We start from the raw sequence: 21,389 nt of genomic DNA, 5'->3' as shown, positions 1-21,389 counted from the left end.
AGGACACACAAGCAGGACTTGTTACCCTCACGCAAGCCTCCTCCCCTCTGACTCAGCCCTAATGCTATGCTTGGCTTTTCACTCTCTCCTTCCTCAGGCAACTCAGTTCCCTTTTTTTCACCCCACCTTTGCTGACCAGCACCTTGATATGGCTCAACACACCCAACCAGCAGTTCCAGCTCACCCCAGTGATCCCAGGATACGTCTGCACCCACCTGAGTGTGGGATATGGTCTCCCATGCCAGGACTTGTGGGAATATATTCCACCCTTTATCCTTCACCCCATGAAATCTGAGTTTTGGGGGTACATGTGGAAGTTGTGGCAAGGATCTGGGAGGCTGCCAAGGGGTCAGTAAGGTACAGGGTGCTCCTGCTAACCTGGCAGAGCAGCACTGCACTTCAGGGAGCAGAAACTGCTATGGATATGAGGTATTTTTCCATGATGAAAGAGAGAAAGCCTGAAGAACCAGCAAGAAAACACACCAGGAGGGAAGCCTGAGCTGCTATGTGATCTGAGATTCCCCTTTTTGTTCATCCAGCAGCCCAAGGACCTTGGTGGGTTTTCCAACTCAATCAGGACACAATTCAGTGTGGGATGGGGGGATGCCCCACTCTTCCCTGCTGAGCCAGGCAAGACCATACAAGCTGGGGGGCAGCCCCAGCAGGCTGTGCAGATTGAAGCTATTTTAGGGCAGTTTGGCCTTTCTTCTCTTCTGAGAATTTCTCTCTAAATGTGTGTGCATAAGCAAGCTACAAGCTGCCTTACTGTGAAGGCTCTTTGCTCCTAACCAGGTGAGCTCATGGAGACACAACCACATTTTGTTATTAGGAAGAGCTGCTCCTATCTGCAGGTGACACCTCCCAGAACTGGCACATCACTGCTCCTACATCACCAGGATGGAAGGAGGAGGGAAATGGGAGAGTTACAGCTCCCTAGGAACTGGGCAACCATCCCTAAGGCTGGACACAGTGAGAAAACCCAAAGCCATTGTCAGAGCTGCCTCTGTGTGAGGCAACTTGAGTCTGGAAGCATCCCAGGTTTGCCAAGCCCCTGAAGCCAGTATGGGTGAGTTATCTTATTGTAAGCATCTGAGACTTAAATCATAGTTTATAAGTGTGGGCATGATGCCATTCTGGGAGGTTCTGTACCATCATGCCTAGCCCTAAAGGTGAGCTGCCTTGGGTCTCCACCAGCATGGAGATTCCTGCTCTGTTGTGCAGAGCTGCTGCCAAGGGCCTGCCCAGCCAGCATGGAGTCAGACACACAGCCTCACAGGTGATGCTTTGCTTACTTTGACTTTTATATTCATTGCACAGAATTATTAATTTTCTGCTATTGCTTGAGGTAGTGCTTCAACAGTTCATTTAGAAGAGCCAGGAGCTGCTATTTTGCCCAGAAGTAGATTCTGAACTGATTTTTTTATTTTTCCTAAAGCTTTCCCTTTCTACAGCAACTGCAGAACTTCGAAATTTTCTATGGAAGTGTAAATTCAAACTTCAAGCCATCTATTTTCTTTTGTCTTGCCTACAGGCTTTAGATTTCATTGCATTCTTCCACATTTTAAAAATAAAATCAAGATTTTGGGGCTTTGTTTTGAGGATGCATAGGAGACAACGCTTAATTACATTTAAAGGATGTCTTAATTTTTTATAGAAAACTTCCAAATTGTAACACAAAGCAAACCAATATAAACTCAGATAAGGAAATAATATTTTTCTCTTTTTTTTTTTTTTTTTTTTTTTTTTTCCATTCAGGGTGCCTGAAAACTGCACAAAATAAAAAGAAACCTGAACAAAAGTTGCTTTAAGTGCCTCGTATCTGAGAAATAAAGACAACAACCGCTGCAAGTGTCACACAGGGGATTCTTCGATTGTTGGTCCGCTTCTTCGAGCTGCCTTTAAAAAGAAAAAAAAAAAAAAAAGGAAACCCATCAATTAGGTAAGGAAACTCGGCAGTCCTCCCGGTGAGTGACAAAGCGGCTCTTACCCCCCGGGACCCTGCAGACCAAGCAGCAGCCGATGCTGCTCTCTGCCCGGGACACTTTTGACTTTTTAAAACCACTTTGCCAAGAAGCGGCGGGGAGCGACTGCGGCCCCCGGGGCCGGGGGTGCGGGCAGCGGCTCGAGTTCCCCCCTCCCGCCCCGTCCAGCCACAGCGAGGGCTTTTCTTGGCGAAAACCTGCGATTCCGGTGTTTCTCGGGAATGAAAGAAAGTAACATGTTGGAAGGGGAGAGGAGAAAGGGGGGTGGAAGAGGAGGAAGGGCTGAAGGGCTGTCCCTTCTCTTGCAAGGGCGGGATCATTTTCCCTGCTTGATCTATGGAACCCGCCCCCTTAAATTGGCTCCCGGGAGCGCCCCGTCCACCAGCCCGACGGGGGGAGAGGCGGAAAGCGAGGGAGAACAGGCAGGCAGGCGGGCGGGCGGCCGGCTCCCCCGTCCCGGCCCGTCGGTCCCGGCCCGTCCGCCCCCGCGCACCATGCGCGGCCCCCCGCACCCCGCGCCCCTCCGGCCCGCCCGCCCCTAACACCACCCGGCTCCAGCGCCTTCCCCCCGGCAAGAGCCCCGGGGGGGCGCGGAGGGGGGAGACAGGGGGAGAAAAGGGGAAAAAAAAAACAATTAAAAAAAAAGTAAATAAAAGGGAAAGGGAGGAAAAAAGGAGGAAAAGAAGAGCCGGAGGAAAGGGGGGGAAGATTGCTCTCTGAGGACAGCGCAGCACCATGCAGCTGGCGCCGCTGGCGCTGGCACTCACCACGCTCTTCATCGACGGCTTGAGGACAGGAGCAAGGAGGCAGAAGCTGCATCCGAGGCAAGGTAAGGGGGTGCTCAGGGAGGGTTGAGGGGGGAGTAGGAGGGGGGTGCGGGGCTAACACCCCAGGGGGTGAGTGATGGGGGGGCCTCGGCCTCCCCGCTCAGGGGCATGTGCTTCTGTTCCCTCGCAGCCAAGCTGCTGGAGAAGCTGAGCGAGTACGAGATCGTGACTCCTACCCGGGTGAATGAGTTCGGCGAGCCCTTCCCCACCGATGTCCACTTCAGGCGGCGGCGGCGGAGCACCAGCGCTGCCCCCGACGCCTGGACGGCCGCCGCCTCCGCCTCCCCCAAGGCTCACTACAGGCTCTCCGCCTTCGGGCAGCAGTTCCTCTTCAACCTGACGGCCAGCTCGGCCTTCATCGCCCCGCTCTTCACCGTCAGCCTCCTGGGCGAACCCGCCGCCGACCAGAGGCGCCTTTACGCCGAGGCGGCCGACGCCGACGTGAAGCACTGCTTCTACCGGGGACACGTCAATGCCCATCCGCGGCACACCGCGGTCATCAGCCTCTGCTCCGGGATGGTGAGACCATCGTCCCGGCCCCGGGCCCCGCCGGGCGCCCAGCGAGCGGCGCGCCGGGGCGGAAGCGCGGAGGAGGAGGAGGAGGAGCAGGGAGAGGGAGGGTGGGCAGAAAGATGGGGACGGCCTCTTCCCCCGCCCCCCGGCTGCGGGATGGGGCTGCCGGCTCTGGTTTGGCCCGCTCGAGGGTTTTTTTTTATTATTATTTTATTATTTCCCACACCGCTTTTATTAATCCGCCGGGTTCCGGCATCGGCGTGAACCTCTCCTGCTCCGAGGGTTTTGGGGGAAAAAATACACCTCAGGGGGCGAGGTCAGTGGGCACAGCACAGGGACACCCTCCTGCAAAGGTATGTCTGGGGGGCTCCCATTCTGTGCTGCCCCCACAGTCGTCCTGCACCCAAGGGCAGGACCCCAGGGGAGGTGAAGGCTCCCTGGCAGCCCCTCCTGCCATCCTGCTGCCCCTTCAGCGCAGGGGGAATATTGGCATGAGGAGAAGTTCTGAGCTGGGCTGAACTTTCTGGTTGTCGTGATGCCTTCGTGCAGCTCGGGATGTTTGTACCAGGTGCTTCCCTGGGTTGTCTCTGCTGGTCTCCATCTAGTCAGGAGCTCTCCTGGTTGAGTGTGTTCACCCGAGCTAGTGCTGGGCAGGCCTTTCTCCTAGTTACTATCATGCATCCTAGTCTAGGATGCCTTCAGAACACCTTTTATCTTGGGTATCTTTTATTTACCTGCTAAACCCCCAGTTCATAGTCACGTGCAGCCATGAGTGTTGCTCTTTTCTTATTAGCAGGGATTTTATTGGCTGGCCACCTCCCTCTGGTCCTTACATGTGAGTTTCAAGTTTGTCTCGAGGGAGAGCTGCTGTATGAAAACCAGCACAAGGTGATGGAGCTGCACTGAGGCCTCCAGCACACTGCAGCATCATTAGTAAATGTCATTAGCACAGGGTTAGGGTCTAGCAGACATCCCCTACTCATGCTCCTTGCCTATGTGTTAGTAATTCACACTCCATAAGTTCCAGTGGGGTGCCTGCAGGGAACTGTGCACCCCAGCATGGGTGTGAGCAGTGTGATGGCAGCTGGCTCTCCAGCCTGTGCCTCCATAAAGATCTCTGCAGAACTGGGCTTTCACACACCTCCCTCTATAGCCACTCATTTTGTTGGGTAGTCCTGCTCCGTGGTTTTGTCATCAGCCTGCAGCTGACTGCCTGCTCCTCTCTGGTCCCTCTCAGCTAGGCACATTCAAGTCTGATGATGGGGACTATTTCGTAGAGCCACTGCTATCACTTGAAGAACAGGAGTATGAAGAAGAGCACAACAAACCACATCTCGTCTACCGACACCGGACACCTCCAACCAACACTTCAGGGGACAGGCAGACTTGCGACACTCCAGGTACTCCTTTTGTTCTTGCTGCCCTTGATGACTTTGGCACTAATGAAAGGGAACTAATTTGCCGTAAAAAACCAGCAGGTTTGTGTGGGGCAGAAGGGATGTGGAGTTGAGGGACCCCTCTAGAAATGGTACCACGTGTGCTAGGACCGGGCTCGCAGTGGTTCTGCTGTCCTGCAGAGGCGTGGTGTGGCTGTGCTTTCTAGTAATTGGTTATGAGGAGATTGTGGTCACAAAAAAATGCTCTGGTTTCGATTTCATCCCTGCTGTAAGGCTGGCAAGAGATCCATGGGGCTGTCTTGCCTCAAGTATCCCAAGAGCCTTTGAACTTGCTTTCTGTGCTCTCCTATGTGTAGCTCTTTACCATCCTAACCTGCTTTGCTCTCTGAACTTCTGTATCTGTCCTTTGAGTGACATCCTTCTGTCCTGGTCTTGCTGTGTCTCCTGGTCTTCCCTACCCAAATCTGGTTGTGAGTTACAATGTCATTTCTTTCTAGTGGAAATGAAAAGGTCCTAGCACCAACCCTGACAGTTCTTGCCTTATTAATCACTTTTCCATGGTTCATTTTCAAAGGCTTTTTTTGACTCGCGGCCCTTCCTCCGCCAGCACCATCTCCCTGACCTCCTTGCTCCCTCTTTCTAGTGTTTGCACATGTGAAAGAGCACATCTTTTTATCTCCCCTTAATGTGCCTTGGTGAGCAATAGCCTTGCTCCTACTGTCCCTATTATCTACAGTTACCTCCTGCTGCTCTCTGCTTCGTTGACTTCCTGATTTTCACAACTAATCCTCTCCTTTGGCAGCCAATACCTAAGTTCTCTCTGAAGAAGCTTATTCCTTCAGTCTCCTGTTTCACCTGCTGTTTTGCCCTCCTCTCATGGCCTGCAGCTAGATCTACAGGAGATTTAAAGTAGTGTAGACCTTGACTGGCTTCCCTTGTGCAGGTTGTGAGCCACTCGTGTGCTGCAGAGTAGGTGGAGTTGCTCAGGGAGTAAAGGTACCACTGGAGGAGAAACTCAGCGGTGCCAAACTTAGACTGCATTTAGCACGTGTGACTTGTTTGGCACCCATGACTGTGGATTGTGGCTGTGCTGTTGAGCTGTCAGTCTGTTCAGCTTGCACTGATCATGTTAAGTCAGAAGATGCTTTGGTGCTCTGTGACTGATGCACCAGCAACGTGTTTCTTCTGCGAGATCTGTGGATACGTGTCCATGTGCAAGCGTACAGGCTGGGGGACAATGGTACCTCTCACAAGGCTGTCGTTGTTTGTTCTTCCAAGGGTTGCTGCTGGACTATGCCATTCTGGTTTCTCTCTTCCAGCTGTTTCTGCTCCCTTTGAGATCAGATGCAGGAGACTCAGAACAGTTGGAAAGAAACACGGAATCTGGCACATTGCATCAGTAGCCCTTGGAGGAATGGAGCAGCAGATCACAGGACTCATTGAATCAAAGGTAGCTGGGAGGGCTCTGACATTCACTTGTGGCCTTTACTCTGTGCAGTTATAAGTCTGCTGCATTTCACCCCTTTCTGTCCTACAGCTTTCATTTAGGGTATTATTCTTCTGGATCACGATTCACAAGAATAATACTCCATCTGTGCTAATTCCTACGAGATGCACATCTCCTCTTTTCCAACATGCTTTGCCTCTTGCTTGTCTTTGTTTCCTGGCAGTTCTCAGTTGCCTTGTGTAGTGGAGGAAGGAGGTCTTGCCACTCAAATACAGCTTAAAGGTTCCAGATAGGAGTGACAGTCTTGTCTTCCTGTCCTCTGTCCCTCTCTCTCTCCTTCTCCCTTTTACTGTTTTTGAAAACGAATGATGCTTTGGTCATACACATTTGATGAACAGCTCTTGGTCATTTCATTGAAGGAGCAAGGGCAGGGCAGCTTGGGCAGTGCTGAACCTTGGCATTCCCCCCCCTTGGGTTACATCTGGTGGAGAGAAGGTATCTTAGGTGTCTTTGGATCAGAGGGGAAAATGCAAAATCCAACAGCACTCAGTGTTTTGGACAGGGTGGATCTGTTGGTCCTACCAGGGAAGAATGGGTTCATGAGAGTTTGGGAGCATGTTGTAGGCGTAGGGTGTTGTGTGAATCCAGCCTCTTGTCAGAAGAGTGTGTGAAAAGGTGCCTTTGGATTACAGGCTTCTGGTAGGGATTGAAAGTTGCTCCCAGAGGAAATTCATACAAGGGGAAATCTGAAGTACCCACCCTGCAGTGAGCAAGTTGCCGGGCAGTGGTACTATTAAGAATGGCTTTCTGATAGTCTTCTTCCTGGAAATGATTAATCAGAAACATACTGGTGTGCCCTTGCCATGATGATGTAATTGTAGACTTGCAGTATCCAGGAAAAGTTTCCCTTGTGAGCCAGCTGACAAACTGAGCAAAAGGTTTCATTTCCAGCAGTCTCCCTGGTGTTACTTTTAGCTTTCAGTGTCCACAGGTCAGCTTAGGAAAACAGGTATTTGGTTTTGTTAAGTTTTAATTAGCAGTTTCTGATAACACTTTCAGGTCCTCTGACAGATGAGATGCTTTGCAGATGTTCTTTAAAAATATCTCTCTCCTCTGAATGCTGATGGATATCAAATGCAAGCTGTGCTGCTCTGCATATGAACTTTTGTAGTACTGGGGTCTCCTGGCAATGCACTTCAGCTGTCTGGTGAAATGCTCAACTGCTGCAATAAAAACTTTTGACAAAGTTTTCCTTGGGGTAACAGGTTAATGTAGTTTCAGTCGTAGGAAATGGTGCAATTTCTCCTCCTTCCCTTCTTTTAGTCAGTGCCGTGAATCAATTTGTCATCTGGTGGAGGATCTGGCAGAATAATTAGTTGTGTTTTAGTGAATAGCCCTGATGGGATGAAGACTTGGCCAGGCTGACAGTGTGATGTCAGTAGGTGCAGCACCGCTACCACCCATCGCTTCACGATAGCAAACTCTTCCGATCCAGATTATTAAATATCCGCTTTTTTTGAGGTGGAGGAGGAAGAGCAAAGAAACTCTGATCCTAAAAAAAGAAAAAAAAGGAAGTGGCTCATTGCGAATCTGGAGAGCGGAGCTTTCCTGCACCCCATGGAGGAACAATCTGACTCTGATGATAAAAGGCGCGTAGCTGCATCCTGTGGTGTCACAGGGAACTGGGCTGGATGGCTTCAGGAGGCCAGCAACAGCTCTCTGACCCCCCCTATCCAGTCTGACCTCCTGCCGGGAGCAGACCAGTGAGTCCTGCCTACTGGTTTCCATGTGAAACACCAAAGGTTTGCTCTTTCTGAGAGGTGTCAAGTTCCAGAGGCCAATGGGACGCTGCCTCTGGTCACCACTAAGTAAACCACTTCGGGCCACCTCTTGCTCTGTGTCTTGTGTCCCTTTCCTCTGCCTCTCCTTTCTCTCTCATTTCCCATGGGTTTTGTCATTGACATGTTTATATTTTGGTTGTTGGCTCTCTGGAACTCTTCTAGCTTTGTTGGGCTTTGTGATCTCTCTAGCCTTTTAGTGAATCTTACCCAATCTTTCTGCCCGTTAGCTGCCCTATGTTCTGAGACAGATGTGGCCTTCACCTGCCTGCTGACACTGAGCCACCAGTGTCACCCCATAATCACCCCATGGCTATGAGTGTAAATGCAAGAGTTGGGCATTCTCATCTCCTTGCTTCAGCTATTTATTGCTCCAAACTTTGCAAATTCGTTGCAGGTTTTACTGTGTCCCCAGTGCAGAACTCCCAAATGAAGTCTTTTGGGCATCCCCTTCTTTGTTCCTACCACTTTGACTTTTCTGCTCTCCTGATCTGTGCCTTCCATTTCCTTCCCAGCATCATTGATTAAACACTTCTCTGTCCTTGCCTCATCTTATTAGAATTCTTTTATATTGAAGACTCATCTGTGACTGAGATGAATAAATCAAGGACTGAATATATAGCAAGGTTTAGGTGTTCCTGTGACTTTCTGCTGGTCAACCATGCCCCCATCCTGAGGCTGGTGTTAGAGGTGGGCTCTGGAGCTGCATGTGAGGATCTTGCACATATTCCTGCCTCCTAATGAGAGTGCTTAAAGTGGGAATATCTACCACGGGCAAAACTCCTCATGCAGAAGCAGCAATAACACTCTGACGGTGCCAAACTAGTAGGAAGATGATTAGAGCTTTTTCTGTTTCTGGAGGAGAGCCAAGGGGTTGTAACCAGCAAAGAGGCCTTCCAGCAATTTGCGCTGAGGTGGTGAGATTTTGGAAGCAGGCTCAGATGAGCAGGACAGAGCAGATTTTACCTGTGCAGGGCTGGCTGTGCCCCCGCCCGCTGCCGGCGGAGGTGGGGATCCCAGTGACTCAGATGCTGAGGTTTTTGCTTTCCAAAAACCACCAAGCATTACCAGCACAAGTGGCTGCTGGGCACAACCTGGTGGCTTAGCACCCGATACCTACCACAAACAGACACAAGAAGGTGTCAGCTGTGCAACTGGGTATTTAGTTTGCAAGGCATTAAAGCAGTTTGGCTTGTCTGGAGGCAGCACTTGTGTCACCAGGCTCAGCAGCTCTGAAAAGGCAAGGCCCATGTGCTCATCCAAGTCAGGAGAAAAGAATCTCTGTGTGTGTAAGTTGTGTGGAGATGGTTGCTGTACAAAGCACAAGACAAATTGGCAGCATGAATCAAGTCTTGCCACCAAGCTAGTGTGACAGTCATAATCAGTAATATGTCACTGATTTTTCCGTTGCATTAATGAGTAATTTGTAATATATTACCCTTTCATAGTAACTTTTAACAGCCCTTCCCACTGAACGTGACACTGGAGACCCACCAGAGCAGAGGAGTGCTGTCATGTGTCTTGAGCAAGCAAATTTGCTGCCAGTTTGCTTATTGTGATCTTGTTTCTGCATGATAATTAGCACCAGCCCACTCAGCCCTTCCAGATGGTTCTCATCTCTCTCCCAGTGCCACCCAGCTGCGTGGGAAGTCATTGGTGAACCCATGGCACAAGCAGGAGGTGGCCCGGCCACTGTGTCCCCACATGCTTGGGAAAGGATGGCCAGGTTGAAGTCAGCAAGGTGGGGGTTTGTGTTCTCAGGGAGGTGATCTGAGGGAGGATGTGTTGGGGATCTGGCACCATGGCTAAGGCCTGACTTTGTCCCTTTCCATGCCATGTGGCCTTTCACTGGTGCAGGTAGGTGACAAGCTCTTGCTCCTGCCTGAGCTGTGTATACCTGGTGTTTGAATTGGCAATGATGGGGAATTTGGCCAAAGAGGTCCAGAGGTGGGGAATTTCATACTCATTCCTTTATATGTGTTACATTCTTATTTAATAGCAGTTTTGAGGCAGAAACTTTGAAGCTTTTTCCACAGGACTCTCTGTTTGTACTCTTGGGTGCATGGTCTGTGTTGAAATCCCAGATCCTTTGCAGTCACGCTGTTGGTCCACATCTCCTTATGTATTTTTGCTGTTTCTTTTGGACTGTTTGTCCTACTTCCAACTCTGACTTTATTTTGGGTTTTCAACTCCTTCATCCAGCAGAATTTCACATTCTAGGTATCTGGTTTCCAGGCAGGTCTTCAGGCAAATTCTGTACTGCTGGGTCTCACGTAATCCTGGGGTTGCAGAAGATCCATGGGGAGGTTTTTCTAAGCCTTTGCTTCCAGGCTGAGCAATCCTCCAGCTCTTTCAGAAGTCTGTTTAAGCTGTCTGCTTTGCATTTGGCCTCAGGGTAAAACACTGACTTCCTTCTTTCCCTCAGAAAAGGTTCTCATCTTAAGGAAGCAAATTGTAATTTGGAGTCAGATAGTAATTATTACAGGTTTCCTTCCCTCCCCAAAACAGCAAAGGAGGGAGTTACGTCATAAATCCTGTATGCTAGTGTAATTAGTTCTATTTCTGGCTTCCTATTGAGGTAATAGCACAGTAACAGCTAACTAGTGCTTGGTCAGATGGGCCTGGGATGTCAAACACCAGCTTTTCCCATACTGAGTTGGGAGAGGGATCAGGGTGTAATGTTTGTGCTATCTTGCTGTAGTGTTAGCAAATGAAATAAGTTATTTGACTGACTTCAGCTAAAAAATTTGGTCACAGCCAATGATACAGATGCCACAACTTGGGTTTTATTTTGAACTTTCTTAATGTAAGTTATAAGCAAGGTACAAGCATTTTGTTGTTGTTGCAATTAGTATTGGAAATGTGTCAAGCATTCACCTGGCACCCTAGTGGTGGAAGACCAGTGTGGTGACTAAACAAATTATTAATTGATTATTGGTTTGCATTTTAGACATGGTAAATGAACAGAGTTAAGGTATTCTCCTGGGATCAAAACTAAAGGACTGGCAATTCTGCATCTACTTTTATGTCACCTGTGTGGACATACATTGAGCTGTAGTGCATGTAGGAGAAGCAGGGAGGTGTCACTTTGGTACTTTCCATCTGTAGTCTGTATCCTATACTACTGAAAATAAACAGGCTGACTATTCTGTGACCTCTCCCTCATGCATGTATTGTCAGTAGCAGCATCTCCCTGGCCAACTGTTAGATAAATTTTCTTTCTTTCTAATGGGATATTTTTTTCTCATCTTCTGTCAGTGCAAAGTTGTGGTGGTGGTGTTTTTGGCACGGTACCTTGTAGGTATCACTAGACATGACTTCAGATAACATGTTGGGACTGTTATCCCACTGTTGGGACTGTAACTTGGGACTGTTCCACGTTGAAAGCTGCATTAAGAGCCAGAGAACAAGCTGGGGAGTTGGGGTGCTCAGGTGGCTCACAAGGCAAGTTGGGTTCAGCAACCTCCAGAGCTTCTGTCTAAGCAGAAGGCAGCAGCCCTGGGTGGTTTCCTGAGGTGCTGAGATGCCACCAGTGTCAGTGTGCCTGTGGCACATTCATACCAGTCTGACCCACAGCCTGGCTCAGATGTGTATCTACTCATAGGTGAAACACTGAGTTGTGCTTTAGCAAACTGCCAACCCCCCTGGCAGTGTCAGCGTGGTTTTCAAAGATATTTTGCCATGGATTTTTGTAGTCATTTTGCAGAGCTAGTTTATTTTTCTTCCTGAATCATCTTACAGAACTGGTATCAGTGATTTGCAGTGCTGTCAGTCATAGCTTTAAACCAATTTTGTACCGATTCAGGGGTGGTTTTGTGCATCACGGCTGTGAGATGCAGTTATTTGGTTATTTTGTCTTTAAGATGATCTTGAATCATTTCATGCTCAGCTCCTGTGTTACTGTCTGTTTTCTTAAAGATGCAATTTATTGTGGGGTTTTTTTTTCATTAATCTAGCTTCTGTCTACTTGCAAAATTGATAGTTTTCACGTACAACTTTTTACCTTAGGGAGAAAAAAACTTCTTTAGGGCTGGAATGCACTCTCACATACATCATCAGGAAAGGAAATATCTAGAGTATGTGTGGTCTTTGGTGTTTGCATTGTATAAAAACAGAGAACATTTTCTTAGTAAGAGAAGCTGATCGGTGCTAACTGCAAGTCTGGTTGTCAAGAGCTCTGGTTGAAGCAGCAGGAAGAAAGGCACAATCACCCCCAAAGATACAGGTGGGTTCAGCATCACCTTGAGCTTTGGCATTTCCAAGGCTGGGTGGAGTCTCTATAGGAAAAGCCACCACAGGTGTCAGTGGGTGAATGGAGGTGGGACTGCCAAGGTCATGAGCACTTATGATCTGTTTGTGCAGACATTTCTCTTAGTAGCAAAGAAAACTTCTTTGTAGAAACCAAATATTTTGAGTCTCCTGGAACAGTTTGGGAGGGAACCCTTTTGAGCCCAGATTGTTTCCTAATTTCAAAGGGAAGTATGAGCAACACAGGGGAAGATAAAATGTCCCTTCTTTGTGGGGCAAAGTGGCACCTCTGAGAGGTCTTATGTTTTACTGCATTTTTAATAGCTGCAGCCATGAAAGTTTGGTCTGTGTAGTTTTGTCCAGCTCTTGCTGATGAAGACTGAAGCTGTAATTGGTCTCTGTACAGTGGGTTCAGACTGATTTGCATTTGAACACTTTCAATTTGGAGATTAGATAAACTGGGCAAACTTTCATTTTCAGTCTTAGTGCAGAACACTTTTCTCTTTGGATCCTGGCTGGCCCAGACCCTTCATTTCCCTTCTGCTGCAAGCCATTCATCTCACTTCTAATAATGAAGAAAATTTTTCCTTTCTAGCCATAGCAGCAGCTCCAATTGCACAGCCAAGGAGCTCTCCTGAGGGAAAGCAGGGTTGGTCTTGCTCATAGGACTGATCATCTCAGTGTGGCACAGAGCAAGGCAGTCACTGCTCCCTGTTTTGGTACCATCCCTGGCTGTTGTCTGAGCAGGGTGAGAAGCTGCTGACAGGGAAGGGATGCTCAGCTTTGGGTTGTTCATAGCATGTGCACAGTAAGAGAGGTGGGAATCTGGCCTCAGACAAGTTCATATGTAGATTTATTGAAAGATAAGTAGAGGTTTAAACCATCACTGTGGAATTAGAACAAACCCAGGGCTAGAAAAACCTTTTGGTCCATCTTAGGACCTGCTTAAGTCCCAGAGAGTAGGCAGTTTCCACTCCATATGCTGGCAAGGAGAACCTAAAAATATGGTTTGATTTCATCTAGTCTGATCTCTGCATGAAGAAAAATCCATTTTGTCTCTTGCCTTTGTTTTCCAAGTGATGACAGTCACTTCAGTGGCCTCTGTTTTGTCAGCTACAGGCAGCAAATTTGGGGCAGCCAGCTGTAGCCAGAGCTTGAACCACACTGCTCAGGCAGGGTTTGCTTCCCTGGTTCCTGCTGAAGTTGAGGGAGGGAGGTCCATACACTGCCTGCCTGTCTGGAGGGAGCTCAGCTGCATGTTGAGCTCCTTTATGGAGCTGTGCAATCAATAATTAACTTCCAAGCGATAGTTTTATCACCTGCACCACTGGATCAGAGCAGGTCCAGGAGTGTTGTGAGCCAACCACAGAGCAGTAAACTTGGTGTTAAAAATCCTAGGTAGCATGCTCAGAAAAACATGATAGTAAGTTGGTTTGAGTGAGCCATATCCCATAACTAGCAGGGAGAGGTTGTCCATGTTACCAGCTTGAGAAGTAGATTATTTTTTTCCCTTCTTTTGCTCTCTTGCTTTTTAATTCTTTCTTCCTCCCCTACTATGTGCAGCTCTCATGAACCTGGAGCTGAACTGGAACAGTTTGCATTGTCACATGTCTTATTTAATTGTGCAAATTGCTTTCTATTCCAAGGACAAGTTAATGTAGAAATGGAAAGGATTAGAACTCTTGGGATAAGTGATCGCTCTGTCTTTTAATTTTTGGTTTTAGCATAACAATAGCTACTATTTCAGAAGCAGCCTTTGGCTCTGCCCTGTCACCCTTTCATGCAGGCAAAGCACTCAGGTAGGACCTGAGTGTCTCCTGCCTTCTCCCTTGGGATAGATCCAAAGTCCATTAATCAGCTGGAATCATCCATAAATCAGCTCAATGGGCTCTGGGATGAGGCTTCTTGTGCACATAAAAATAAATGGCAGGGGCAGGAAGATGCTGTCAGGAGGGAATATTGTTGTCAGAGGACTGGGTCTCCTGTTTAAGTCTCGCATAACAAAGAAGAAACCAAGCAGAAAAAAATGAACATACACCTCCAGGTCTGTCTAAAGGCAGTGCAGACACCATAGACTGCCTTAGTAAAACAAGCAGTAAAATGGATATTATTCCAGCAGCCTTATAGCCACCTCTTAAATTAGTATTAGCTGTTGAATCAGTGCTTAGGCTCAACCAGTACTTGAATTATTGATCTGTAGTTTGCATGGTTCTAAAGTGTTTGTCTGTTCATTGGGATTTAGTTCTTTCTGCAAATTAAAGAAAATAATTTTTAACTTAAACCTATCCAATCACTTCCATGTGTAGGCAGATGTTATTTAGGTCATTTGCAAGGATTGAGGGCTTGCCAAGCAAACCATTTTCCTTCCTGATTTCTGCTAATATATTAACACAATAAGGGAAAAAACAAAACAAAACAAAAAAAAACTACCCCCCAGACAAACAAACAAAACCAAAACCAGGTGGAAAAATTTCACACCACGTTTTGGTGTCGTACAAGGGAGCAGGAAGCTGTCGCTGTAAAACTGCAGTTTTCTTGGGTAACCTGAGTGATTTTCATATCTGCTTGACTGAACACCAACATGCTGCACCATTCAAGAACTTTTCTGCTGGGGCCAGGGCAGCAGAACAAGTGGGATATCAGCAGCATCAGGCACATAGAGTACTGGCAGTCCCTGCCTGCAGCTCCCATTAATGCTCCTGGGGTTTTACGGATGGGTTGTGAGCACTGCCCTGCTGTTAGTGTTTAATTTTTTACAGGTGAACGTGCACTGTCTCGGGGTGTAGTTATATGCAAGAAAGGTGGGTGAAGATAACAGTTCACTGCTATCAAAGTCCAGGAGTGGCTTTACATGCAATGCATCCCACCTTGCTAAAGCCTGGCTTTACAATAACTAGGCTGGCAAACAAACTGTAGAGGACTTGCCCAAAAAGTGGGGCAATAAGTGTTGGAGTGACTTAAAATCTGGGAAAAATGTATTATTTTTTGAAGGGATGATGTCACTGGCTTGATTTGTGTGCTAGGTGGAGGAAGTATCCTGATACTGCATTCACTCGTGGCAGTGTTAGATTCACCATTGGACTTGATGACCTGAAGGATCTTTTCCAATGGAAATGATGCTATAATCACACCATGTTGGATCTCTGCAAGAGAAAGAGAGGCAGTTTTCCCTCTGTAGCTGGCTGTGTTGGGCTCTGGTTCTCCTGCATGGGTCAGGTTGGGGCTCTCCAAACCAGCCTTGGCATTTCATGGGAACCTCTCTGGGTTTTGGGTAGTAGCTGCAGGATTTGTGTGAAAGTCTGGTGAATGTCCATTAATTTCTTTCAAACACCAGCGTAACAGGTGTCTCTTCAAAGAATCCTTTTCTTTGCCTTCTTCTTTTGCCATCTAACTTCCCTTCATGAGGCTGGCTGGAGGAGAAGATGCCTGAACCTGGGGTTCCATTTGGAGCTCTTTGGAGCTGGGGCAGTCAATGGTGCAGAGCTCTTCCTTCACACCACAGCCTTGCTCAAGCCCTGTTGAGCATCTCCCCATCCTTAACACGTTTTTCCTTGAGAACCTGCTTCTTTTGGAAGTTAATTATTTAAAAGGGAAATTTAAGTGACGGACTGAGGGTGCAGAGTCAGGGGGAGCTGGCTGGAGGGTTGAGGTTAGCAGTTTGTCTTGTGTCTGGTCTTCTTCTCACCTTTAAGTTATTTGTATGCAGAGTTGGCTTCCCACATGGATTGGCACTGAACGAGTCAGGATAATGTCACGGTTGCCCACCAAGCCATGCCAGCATGAGAGCACAACCTTGCCAACACAGGGGCATTGATTAGTGCAGAGGAACTAGGGCAATCCAATTATAACCACAAATGCCATTGGCTTTCTCAAATTCTTACTCAAATAACTGCTGACTCTCTGCTGTATTAAGGTGGTCTGGGCTACATCAAGCAAGGGGAGTTCGTAGGACTTAGGTTGTGCAGAGTAAACAGAATTTAATTCTCAAATACTCCATTGCCTACTTACACATAGGTCAAAAGACAGCATTTTCCACATGGGTAGAAGCTACCGAACACCTTTGCTTGTCTTGATGTTAGAAAATATATTTAATATTTCCTTTTTTTTTTTGGAAATTATTGCAAAATATCCTAAGAGGAGCCTACACAGGAGAAAACGCTCAGAACTTTCTTATCGTTTCAATCTTGTTTGAGCACTGAATATTCCTTTGTTCCCTAATATTATGCTTCCTCTAACTTACTCAGTGGGTCAGATAAGGAAACGTGGTATTTTTCACCACCATGACGAAATTAAACTAAAGCTACAGTGAGGGCTGTAGCCTGGAGTCTTAGATGAGTAGTTCAGATCTGGCTTTATATTAAATGCAGAAACGAGCAGTCTCTCATGGATGAATCACATTCAATTAGCTACTTCCTATGATGAACTGATTAAAAATTAAGTGGCATCAAATAAGACTGATTTTGCTCTTACATTTAAATAATGCTATAATTACATACTGATCAGATGGTAAATCTTAATTGTACATGTTCCATATGTTTTATTTGCCTGTTCTCCCTCTTCACTTTGTCGTCTTTGTAGCAGCATGGAGTATATTTCCAGGCTGCTTTTATGTTTGGCCTAATTGAATATCAAAAGCAGTATATGTGAAACTTCCTGAATGCTATTCTTTAGCCAGTGGCAGCTGTGCTATTAGATGACCTTTACCATTCCCGTAGCACAGAATAATAAAGGGAGGGGGGGAATTGAAGCCCAGCCATGTTATTGTTAGAGACAGAAATAAATCATATATAATTGCTCCACTATGAAGGCCAAATCCTGCCGTCCTTCATGCCTGAGTTAGAAATACAGGATTTGGACCTTTGTTTCCTGTGGTTTCCTGGCCACCTTGGACGTGCCCAGAATCCTCACGCTGCCGCTGCCGTGGTTTAATTACCATCACCAGCCTCACCGTGCCTTCTGCTGAGCTGCAGCCCAGGCTCCAGCCCTCCTGCCCAGGCAGAGAGGCCACTCAGCCCCAGGAAAGCCTGGGTGGGAATGCCCTCCTTGATGTGCCATTGGCTTCAGTAAGATGACTTTAAAAATTAAGAAGAACTTCAGGTGATGGATTACGTGGTGAGCTGCCACGTTGTTCTTCTGGTTTGGGGAGCTTGTTTGGAACAAGCCTGCTAAATCTTGGTTGAAGTCAATATGTATTTTAACATAATGTGCACAACTCTGTTCACTCCAGAATGTATCTGATGGTTTTGTCTGCTTTTTGATCATAGATCACGAACACAGTCACAAAAAGAACAAGCGGAAACACTGGAGAAGGCAGTGGGCAGAAAGCAGCATATTGTCTGACGTGGAGATGTTGAAACACAGCCTGGAAGTGAACTCCTTTTCTGCAGATAGCAACAAAACTGGGAGCATCAGTGAAAAGAAGAGCCATAGAAGGACAAAGCGGTTCCTCTCCTACCCTCGATTTGTAGAAGTGATGGTGGTGGCTGACAGCAGGATGGTTGCCTACCATGGAGCTAATCTACAGCACTATGTCTTAACCTTGATGTCAATAGTGAGTATTCAACTAGGGCAAGTAGGTTCACCCATGGATCATTTTCTAGTGGCCACAGAGCCTCCTGTCTGCTGAGTTTTTACACGATGCCATCAGTTTCCTTCAGCCAGGCATAGAGATAATGCTGGACTTAGAGTAAAGCTTGGTGAAACTTGGCTGGGGGACATTGGTTGTACTCTTCTTCTTTCCCAGACCCATCAGGCTTACAAACCCTTCCCACACCTCTCCCATCCAACTTTCTCCCATCCCAACACAGCACAAGAAGTGCCCGCACACCGTGCTCTTTATATTTAGGCCCAAGTGATAAAACAGCTGAATTGCAAAGGTGCTTCAGGGGCTGTGCCTTCCAAGGGACTGGTGCTCATAGGTTATGCAGTTGCCTGACTTCCTTTGCTGTCACAAGGAGATGGAGCCTGGGGTCACCTTGATCCTTATCCTAGTGCTAGGGTTGGCTTTCCAGGCTGAGAACAAGCTTTTTAGTAGCTGTTGGTACTGGGACACAGCAGTGCAGTCCCCAGAAAGGCAGCTGTGTAGATGCAGAGTGACTGGAAGTGAGTGTCCAGCATAGCTGTGTCACTGGAGGGATTTTCACTCTACTCGAGGGTAGAAGTGAATTGAATATGTGGTCTAAAAATGCCCAGATCAAAATGAGTCACTTGAGAGAATAAGTTGCTTTTGACAGTCCTGGCAGGTGGTCATTGTATCTCGGAGCAGAATGATCCTGTAATTTGGGAATGTGTGCTAAAGCAATAGGAAATGTTTGGCTTCTGTGACACCAGCAGGTTTGTTTCATTCTAAAATTGTGCTTCTGGGAGGTCTCTCCAGGTAGCATCAGGGCATGGAGTGGGGCAGAAGAGCATCTCAGGAGAAAAACAGTTCCAAAAACCTGTGTATTGTCTTAATTGTATTTTTTTTCTTTCAGTGTTAACAATAATTCTGAATACTTCTTTTTGAAACAGGTGGCTTCTATCTACAAAGACCCAAGCATTGGAAATTTAATTAATATTGTTATTGTGAAATTGGTCGTGATACATAATGAACAGGTATGTGTTTTTCTTCTCCTGTTTGGCATTTGTAGCAAGCCTCGTGATGGCTAATTAAAATACCTGCTTTGTGTGTTGCTTGTTAGGATGGTCCTGCAATATCTTACAATGCTCAGACAACATTAAAAAACTTCTGCCAGTGGCAGCAATCCCAGAACCACCCAGAAGGAAGTCACCTTCAACACGATACAGCCGTGCTTGTTACAAGGTATGGTGAATATTCTCATAGGAACTGTAGCCAGCTGTGGGCCAGAGGCTGTGGGCAAGGTTTGGGTGCAGTGTGGGTTTTGATGTGGGTGCAATGACATTTGCAGTTGTGGAAGCAGTGTAACCATGAGCAGAATTGTGTCCACCACAGTGGTGGATGACTGGCAGATGTTCAGGACTGTCCAGTGTTTGCTTGTGGGTTCAGCATCAAATGAAGAACTTGGACTGTGGTAGAGGTTGGTTCAGACTCTGACTGGATGATGTGGCAAACCAGAATGGGAAGGTTTGGTGGAGGACCAAGAATTGCTTTTGGATGTTGTTATTGCTGTGCTTGTACCCCGACCCAGTGATGCATTGAAAATTAACCTATCAGGTCTGTTCTGCTTTCAGACAGGATATTTGTAGAGCGCACGACAAATGTGATACTCTGGGTAAGGAAACCCTTTTCTTTGTCTTTTAATAACTTCCCAGTAGTCACAATGTCTCTTGCCTGTGCTGAACTATGGGCAACATTTCTTTTTTCTGTTGTAAACCTCTTTGTTCTCCCCTAGGTCTGGCAGAGCTGGGCACAGTCTGCGACCCGTACAGGAGCTGTTCAATTAGTGAAGATAACGGGCTGAGCACTGCTTTCACAATAGCACATGAACTTGGCCATGTGTATGTTTTATGTAAATACATTTACATTTAAATAGCTCAAGATTTATGCTAGCTAGGGCTTGCCAGCCAGGCTAGGACTTGCTGCCTGCTGAGCCTTATTATTTGAGAGGAGATAAATATACTTCTGTAGAGGATGCACCACCAAGGAAGATGAGGCTGTGGTGTGACCTGGGAGGTGACAGGATACTCCAGAGCCCATCTGAGAGTAGTAAAAAAAGAAGATCCACATCTTGAGAGCATGAGTGACTGAGCACCCCAAGCAGCACCTGGGCAGGGGAGGAGAGCTAACAAAATGTCCCTTGTTACTGCATCTCCTCACATCTACATGTGAATGTCAGCAGCATCTTCCTCAGCAACTGTGATGTCTCAGACCAGCCACTGGGACCAGCCAGATTTTGAACTGGGAGTTGCTGGGTGCCTCAGGAAGGAAGGACCAAGGTGTGAGGGTCATGGGCACATCTCACCTGACCTTTGGGACTGAAGTCTCCTCGGAGAGCAAGTATTCAGCCTGCCACAGCTCATCCCACCAGTGTGTGTGTTGCTGCTGAAGGCAGCACAGCAGCTGTGTGTGAAAGGAGGCATTTCCCCAGGGCATCTGGCCAGGTGATGGGGATGTACAAGTGAGCCTGACCCACCTGCTGGCCTGTTTCACAGAGGAAGATCTCATGCTATTGGACATCCCCAGAAGAGATGCTGTCATTCAAGATGCACCTCCTCCAGTGGAAAATTCTTTTAATTAATTTTGACTCTTTTTGAGAGTGGGAATGAGAAAAATCATCTTAGGTTACATAGTCCTTCACCCTACAGCTACAATTCTTAGGCAGCTGGTTCAGTCCCAAACCACCTCGTGCCTGGTTTGCCACGGAGATCTGTAGATGTCGAATGGATGAGTACTTGGGAACAGATCTCTCATTGTTTCAAATTCCCCTTTTCTGCTCGGAGAGCTGGCTGAGACGGTCTATTTTTAACTACAGCAGTGTTTGTTTAAATGAGATTTCCTGACAGAAAGTCCCTGGAGGTTTGGTGTTCCCCACACCTAACCTGTGGCTAATTCCTTTGCTGAGGCTGCCCTAGAGCTGCTGGAGGGCTTAGAGGCTCTCCCGAGCAGGAAATGCCTCTTTGCTCTTTTACAGGGAGCAGAACGAGAAGGTGGTTCACTGGAGGTAATCTTAATGGGATATAAACTCCCCAGCCTTCGGAGGTGGGATCACACCGGGTCATTTCCCCTTCTCCACTTCAAACAGCAAAGCCCTTTAAGCCTTTCTGTCTCCGTGAGCGTGTTTGCCGCATTCTTCAATATGTCATGTGCTGCAAACTTCGCGGGGCTTGCTGCTGAGATTGATGCTTGGTGGCATTTTGTAAACCTACCACAGAAAGTATGGAAGCCAAGTCTGTCCCTGGGGCAGCCCGATTTAGGCAACAGCACAAAGAGTCAGCCTGGCCCAAGGCAATTCGACTGCATTCGAAGACATTTTTGCAGCCGACGTCGAGTTCTGCCAGTGTACGTGTGGGACTTTGGGCACTGGTAGGCTCAAGTTATTTGTTTCCTTCAAAAACTTGGCTCTTTGACTCACTGCCAGAGAACCTGCCATGTTTATGAAGGTGGAGCTGGACTCCAGCCTGCCAGCGGGATCGCAGCTGTCAGCTGAGAAGGAAACTGTGGCTGAAGTTTCATCTTA

General features: G+C 47.4%; 1 protein-coding gene and 1 long non-coding RNA gene across 6 annotated transcripts in view; one reads left to right on the top strand and one right to left on the bottom strand.

The window, feature by feature from the left end:
• Nucleotides 1–1,712: 1,712 nt before the first annotated feature.
• On the bottom strand, nt 1,713–3,127 carry LOC139801670 (uncharacterized). The gene is made up of 2 exons (XR_011728266.1): nt 2,986–3,127; nt 1,713–1,892 (listed from the first exon to the last, which is right to left on the bottom strand). It is a non-coding gene; the product is annotated as an uncharacterized lncRNA (long non-coding RNA).
• The window catches only part of ADAMTS9 (ADAM metallopeptidase with thrombospondin type 1 motif 9), an 83,241-nt gene continuing 64,337 nt past the window's right edge, over nt 2,486–21,389 (top strand). For 4 of the 5 annotated variants that reach the window (XR_011728265.1, XM_071756213.1, XM_071756214.1 and 1 more), the window contains exons 1-8: nt 2,585–2,811; nt 2,940–3,328; nt 4,560–4,722; nt 17,517–17,803; nt 18,763–18,846; nt 18,933–19,054; nt 19,444–19,484; nt 19,605–19,710. Coding sequence is in view for 4 of the 5 variants with exons in the window: in XM_071756213.1 (XP_071612314.1) it covers nt 2,718–2,811; nt 2,940–3,328; nt 4,560–4,722; nt 17,517–17,803; nt 18,763–18,846; nt 18,933–19,054; nt 19,444–19,484; nt 19,605–19,710 (1,286 nt within the window). In the remaining variant the exon portion in view is untranslated. Of the gene's footprint in view, nt 2,812–2,939; nt 3,329–4,559; nt 4,723–17,516; nt 17,804–18,762; nt 18,847–18,932; nt 19,055–19,443; nt 19,485–19,604; nt 19,711–21,389 lie in introns of all 5 variants that reach the window. The other variant, XM_071756215.1, reaches the window with a different exon arrangement.

The sequence above is a fragment of the Heliangelus exortis genome, chromosome 12, assembly GCF_036169615.1.
Source record: "Heliangelus exortis chromosome 12, bHelExo1.hap1, whole genome shotgun sequence".
In the NCBI taxonomy this organism is placed as follows: domain Eukaryota; kingdom Metazoa; phylum Chordata; class Aves; order Apodiformes; family Trochilidae; genus Heliangelus; species Heliangelus exortis.
Note: the sequence above shows the minus strand (reverse complement) of the source record. Positions and strands in the feature narration are given on the sequence as shown.